This window comes from Dendropsophus ebraccatus, chromosome 5 (genome assembly GCF_027789765.1).
Source record: "Dendropsophus ebraccatus isolate aDenEbr1 chromosome 5, aDenEbr1.pat, whole genome shotgun sequence".
Lineage (NCBI taxonomy): Eukaryota > Metazoa > Chordata > Amphibia > Anura > Hylidae > Dendropsophus > Dendropsophus ebraccatus.
The window spans coordinates 1,334,000-1,341,013 of record NC_091458.1 but is presented as its reverse complement, the minus strand read 5'-3'; the positions used below and the strand labels follow the sequence as shown (position 1 = coordinate 1,341,013).

Sequence of the window (7,014 nt, the reverse complement as noted above, 5' to 3'; positions counted from 1 at the left end):
TGCCGCCTCTCCCTGCCTCCACCATCCATGCTGCTGCCGCCTCTCCCTGCCTCCACCATCCATGCTGCCGCAGCCTCTCCCTGCCTCCACCATCCATGCTGCAGCCGCCTCTCCCTGCCTCCACCATCCATGCTGCTGCCGCCTCTCCCTGCCTCCACCATCCATGCTGCAGCCGCCTCTCCCTGCCTCCACCATCCATGCTGCTGCTGCCGCCTCTCCCTGCCTCCACCATCCATGCTGCCGCCGCCTCTTCCGGCCTCCACCATCCATGCTGCTGCCGCCTCTCCCTGCCTCCACCATCCATGCTGCAGCCGCCTCTCCCTGCCTCCACCATCCATGCTGCTGCTACTGCCTCCACCATCCATGCTGCAGCCGCCTCTCCCTGCCTCCACCATCCATGCTGCAGCCGCCTCTCCCTGCCTCCACCATCCATGCTGCTGCTGCCGCCTCTCCCTGCCTCCACCATCCATGCTGCTGCTGCCGCCTCTCCCTGCCTCCACCATCCATGCTGCCGCCGCCTCTCCCTGCCTCCACCATCCATGCTGCTGCTGCTGCCTCTCCCTGCCTCCACCATCCATGCTGCTGCTGCCGCCTCTCCCTGCCTCCACCATCCATGCTGCTGCTGCCTCTCCCTGCCTCCACCATCCATGCTGCTGCTGCCGCCTCTCCCTGCCTCCACCATCCATGCTGCCGCCGCCTCTCCCTGCAACGATCGAGAAATCGTTCGTATGTCATTGATCATTGATTTAGATCTGAACCTAAAATTATCGTTAATCGTTCGCTGTAATTCCACGTTCGTTCGCTAAGTTCCGCATTTTTTCACTAATCGTTGAGTGTAATTGCACATTGTCTATTGGTTTCCTGAGATCAGAAGGAATAAACGATCATAGTAACGATCGCAATAACGACCATCGTTTTGTGTAACATGGTGAACGATTTCCGGTTAACGATAAACAATCTCGTTTGTGATCGTTTATTGTTAGTCATTAAAAATGGCTGTGTGTAATAGGACCCTTAGTCAGGTTCCTGTGCAGAGAGGACACAAGACAAGCCAGTCCCTGCAGTAGTCAAGCTGGGCCCTGGCTTACGCAAGGTCCGCTGTCAGGGATGAAAGAACAAGTCCCCAGTGTAGTCTAGTCTGGTGTGTGGACAGACGTATGGGAGACATGGAGACACTTGGCAGGAGAAAAGATACCCAGCCTTTTACTATGCAGTGCTAACCTAGTGCTACCCAGGAGAGGACAAGTCAGAGATCACCCCAACCCACACTGTGAACATTTCTAACAGTGCAGGACAGTATCCTGAAAAATGAGGACTTGATCTGGATAGAGCAAAGTTGCTACAAGCCTATGTATTGTCTCGCAGCGCAGGTGTAACCAGGTAAACCTGGCCACCTTGTTCAACTCGGGTAACAAGGTCCGGGGCTTTTGTCACCCGACACTGTAGGGAAACAGGTGGTACAGTGACAACAAAAGGTCGAAACACGGACACAAGTAGTCTTCTATTTTCAAGTATTCGTCAGTATTCTACTTCTTCTAACGTTCCGGCAGAGCACACTTCTACCCTGGGTCAGCACAGCTTTTCTGCTCCACAAGCTCTTACGGCAGATTGTGACTAGTCAGAAGTCTGTTATCTTGTACTACGTGTTCCTGAAGTAAAGGAGACTTGATTTATGGTAACAGGACTCGGTGATCACCGTTCCGGCACCTACACAGTAGATATCACATCCTCGGGTCATCTCCCCTTTGTGTGGGTGGCAGTACCGATAGTCCGGGTGGGTCACTACTCCCCTACCGACCACCCGGCAGGTCACTGACAGGCCCAACCGTCACTGGCGTCATGACAACCTACCATTCCGACCAAGCGACCAGTCGTCCATAGGGTCACACCACAGAGAAGTCTGAGGAGGATGGAGGAGTGCACAGAGATCAATGACAATTAACAATGTGGAATCTGTGAATGATAACACACTAAGCAAGAACAGCGGAATTCCGCGGCAGAGAATCCCATAGAGAATCCCGCCATGCTCAGTGTCCTGCTTGGAGTGAATGAGAGGGCGCACGCTTCTCCGCTGCCGCTGCTCTCCGCTCACAGAAGTGACATGTCATATCTTTGAGTGGAGAGGGGAGGAAGCAGATGCGCACGAGCGCCCTCTCATTTACTCAAAGCAGGACACTGAGCATGGCGGGATTCTCTATGGGAGCTCTCTGCCGCAGAATTCTGCCCTTCTTGCTCAGTGTGAATGGGGCCAAAGAATTGACATGTCACTTTTTTGGGCGGATTCCGCTAGAGGAATCCTATAGAAGTCAATTGGGCTTGAATTCTGCCTAAAATTCTGCTAGAATTCAGCTCAAATCCAGCTTCTATCCTGCTCCAATTCTGCCAGAGCAGAAAATCAAGCAGAAAATCTATCCTCTTCAATTCCTCGTCTATTGCTCAGTGTGCATGAGCCCTTACAGGAATTACACTGAACGACTAGTGAACGGACGCAGAATAACACTGAACGACTAGCAAACGGACGCAGAATAACACTGAACGACTAGCAAACGGACGCAGAATAACACTGAATGACTAACAAACGGACGCGGAATAACACTGAATAACTAATAAACGGACGCAGAATAACACTGAATGACTAACAAACGGACGCAGAATAACACTGAATGACTAACAAACGGACGCAGAATAACACTGAATGACTAACAAACGGACGCTGAATAACACTGAATGACTAACAAACGGACGCAGAATAACACTGAATGACTAACAAACGGACGCAGAATAACACTGAATGACTAACAAACGGACGCAGAATAACACTGAATGACTAACAAACGGACGCAGAATAACACTGAATGACTAACAAACGGACGCAGAATAACACTGAATGACTAACAAACGGACGCTGAATAACACTGAATGACTAACAAACGGACGCAGAATAACACTGAATGACTAACAAACGGACGCAGAATAACACTGAATGACTAACAAACGGACGCAGAATAACACTGAATGACTAACAAACGGACGCGGAATAACACTGAATAACTAATAAACGGACGCGGAATAACACTGAATGACTAACAAACGGACGCAGAATAACACAATGACTAACAAACGGACGCGGAATAACACTGAATGACTAACAAACGGACGCGGAATAACACTGAATGACTAACAAAGTGATGCAGAATTACAGTGAACGACTAGCGAACGGACGCGGAATAACACTGAATGACTAACAGACAAATGCGGAATCACACTGAAACACTAGCGAACGGACGCGGAATAACACTGAATGACTAACAAACGGACGCGGAATAACACTGAATGACTAACAAACGGACGCGGAATAACACTGAATGACTAACAAACGGACGCGGAATAACACTGAATGACTAACAAACGGACGCGGAATAACACTGAATGACTAACAAAGTGATGCAGAATTACAGTGAACGACTAGCGAACGGACGCGGAATAACACTGAATGACTAACAGACAAATGCGGAATCACACTGAAACACTAGCGAACGGACGCGGAATAACACTGAATGACTAACAAACGGATGCAGAATAACACTGAATGACTAATAAACGGACGCGGAATAACACTGAATGACTAATAAACGGACGTGGAATAACACTGTAATAAACGGACGCGGAATAACACTGACTAATAAACGGACGCGGAATAACTCTGAATGGCTAACAAACTGATGCAGAATTACAGTGAACGACTAGCGAACGGACGCGGAATAACACTGAATGACTAACAAACGGACGCGGAATAACACTGAATGACTAACAAACGAATGCGGAATTACAGCAACGAATGCGGAATTACAGTGTACCACTAGCAAACTGATGCGGAATTAGGGTATGTGCACACTGAGCAATTCTCACGGACATTACCTCCCATAGACTTCTATGGATTTTCGCCAGCACAATCCGCCCAAAAAATGAACCTTTACGGACGGAAATTACCTCAGTGTTCACAGACGGAATTCCCAATTTGCTCTATAGAAAGAAGCAATGTTGCATTAAACGGGCGGATTTTCACACGTATTTTGCGGTGGAATTCCGCAAGAATTGCTCAGTGTGCACATACCCCTACACTAAACCACTAGTGAACGGATGCGGAATTACAGCAAACTATTAACAATGATTTTAGGGTCAGATTTAAATCAACGATTGACACACAAGTGATTATTTTGATCGTTGCCGGCAATTACACAGGACGATTATCATCTAAATTTGAATGATAGAACGATTTTCCGCGCAATAACTGTCCTCAATAATGGGGCCCTTCCTCTCTTCATATGGACGGTACCAGCAGTTTGGTGCGGTGGTGGATACAGAGTCGTTATAAGCAGGGGGAGTGTGTGTAAGATGAGGCAGTATTTCTCCCTTGTGTAGTGGTAACATTGGCGATGATAGTCACTATGGGGCGGTATTATTTGGTGTTTATATGATGATGATCTCAGTCCAGTATTGGGGGGGGGGCACTATTTCAGTTCTTGCCTCAGGAAGCTGAAAAGCTAGAATTGGCCCTGCATATGTGGTGTCCCAGCACAGGTGCTGTTCTTTGGCACCTGTGTAAAGTTTTCTCTCAGGTTAACCAGTGGGAGATGTAGTACTTTATTTTCTCCACTAGGTGTCACAACTTTTTATGTCTTCTGTGCACGGCGGTAGAGTCAAGGGTTAATTGTTTTATGCTATGCTGACCAGGCACAGGTGCTCTTCTTTCCTAACCTATCCTATCTTTCTCTCACACACTCAGCCCCCCCACTCACAGAAGGGTTTAGAATTACCCCTGTAGAATGAGTTAACCTGGTGCAGAAAGTCGGCCTCTGGTTAGTTTTTCATTGAGGATAGACATGTGAGAAGCTTGCTCTCAGAGAGACTTTTATGCAGGCAACTACCACAGCTATGCAGTGCTAAGTTCCCCTTAGGGGAGAGAAGCCACCTAGGATAACCCTAGCCCACACCAGGAACCCTTCTAAAATGTGCAGGGCGGTCTTCCTTACTAGAGGAACTAACCCTAGTAGGACAAAGCTACCAGAGTAAAGGTCTACGTATCCTACTGCACAGTGCAGGATGCCTGGGAAGTCTCGGGAACCTGATACACCCAGATAACAGATGACTGGGGCTTGTGCTACCCACCTGGGACGGGGGCAGAAGGCGGTTAGACTATATGTGAGTACGAGTATCACTTATCTTGTCTCATCTACACTCCTGTTCCAGCAGAGCACATATTCTACATTGGGCAGGACTCCTCTGGCCACTCCTCTCCTCTTCTTTCTCTTTGCAAAGCACTTACCATGCACACCACCGTTTACCTTGGGTTATTTTTCCCCTTTTTGTAAGTGGCGCTACTGACATCCCGGGTGGGTCTGCGTTCTCTCCAGGTTACTGTGACAAGTGCCCAAGGGACCCGCAACACTCCCAGAGGTTACCAACCATTTGGGGACAACAAACCAGCCAAAGCAGCTACCAACATCTCACCTGTACAACAACCCAGAAGGGGCATCAGGAGAAACATCACAGTACTGGCCGAGTACCACACATAGTGGGGTCTGAAGGAGTGCACAGAGAAGTCTGATGAGGATAGAGGGGTCTGGCAGCAGCTTTCCCAACGTTGTGTATGTGGGGATGGGAGAGGGCAGCTCCATGTAATTATGCCCCCGACTATGACAAGAAGTAGCCATATTATAGAAAGCAAAAACTTTATTAGAATCCGATCCAAAAAGCAAAGTAATGTTGAGCGTGTGATCGAGCCTTCCCTCCCGAGTCCTGACCCCCTTTGGCATAGACAGGCAGTGTTGTGTGAGCACTCAAGGGCTCACGTGTATTTGTGACCAATATCCCTTTCATGACATCCTTGCTGGGATCCAGCCCACCCCTCGTGTAATGAAGCCTCCTGGTCTGGTCCTAGTCACAGCTCTGCAGTCCGACATAGCCATGGTCTTGTGTTCAGAATGGAAGGGCCTTACCTGTCTTGTGACCCCAATCGGCTGAGGTTATACAGCAGAACTATACTAGCATAATAATGTGCATATCTGCATTCCCTGAGATCAAGCTACAGCACCACAGCCGATACGGAGACACCAGGAACCATCTATGCTGGACACGGAGGCACGAGAAACCATCTATGCTGGACACGGAGGCACCAGGAACCATCTATGCTGGACACGGAGGCACCAGGAACCATCTATGCTGGACACGGAGGCACCAGGAACCATCTATGCTGGACACGGAGGCACCAGGAACCATCTATGCTGGACACGATAGCACCAGGAACCATCTATGCTGGACACTTAGGCCCCAGGAACCATCTATGCTGGACACGGAGGCACCAGGAACCATCTATGGGGTGCAGCTCTTATACAGGACACAGAGGCACCAGGAACCATCTGTACTGGACATGTCCAGGAGCTTTGTGGGTTATAAGGCTCGGGTTATTGGGGATGAGGCACACAAGGGGTGTGTGAGGACAGGCGGTGCTTAGATGGAGGTGTGTAGGGTGGCATCTTGTATGCAGCATCTCTAGGGCGAGGAGGGGGCTGACTCCAGACAGCTCTCTATGTTTACAGATCCTTCATAAACCAAGTCCCATCCGCTCCCCCTGTCCACACCAACAGGTCTCCTCACTGGATAGATACAGGATTATCGATTATCATTCTGCTCAATTAGGTTTTTGGTTGGGGAGGCTCGGCTTCCTGGAGGCCTCCGCTCTTGATATTCACAGTAAGGACTTCAGTAACTCGGGGTAGTTTGGTGTCCCCCACCCAGTCACTGGGTCCCAGCTGGGAGCTGCACAGAATCCTTGTGCCTGTACCAGGTCATCAAAGCAAGAGAGGTGACAACCTTCTGTGACCTGCGGGAGAGGAAAGACGGCGTCAGGGATCATTTGGGGGAAGGGGGGGGGATGGTTAAAGGAACTCCAAAAGGAAAAGAGCCTGCTCTCTAGTGCCACCTATTGACCCCTATAAGTCTAGGAATGACAGG

General features: G+C 49.4%; 1 protein-coding gene across 1 annotated transcript in view; it reads right to left on the bottom strand.

Annotated features, from left to right (window-relative positions):
* Positions 1-5,715: 5,715 nt before the first annotated feature.
* Positions 5,716-7,014, bottom strand: part of TPP1 (tripeptidyl peptidase 1) — a 35,111-nt gene continuing 33,812 nt past the window's right edge. The window contains exon 13 of the mRNA XM_069969282.1: positions 5,716-6,883. Within this exon, the coding sequence (XP_069825383.1) occupies positions 6,749-6,883 (135 nt within the window). The 3' untranslated portion in view covers positions 5,716-6,748. The remainder of the gene's footprint in view (positions 6,884-7,014) is intronic.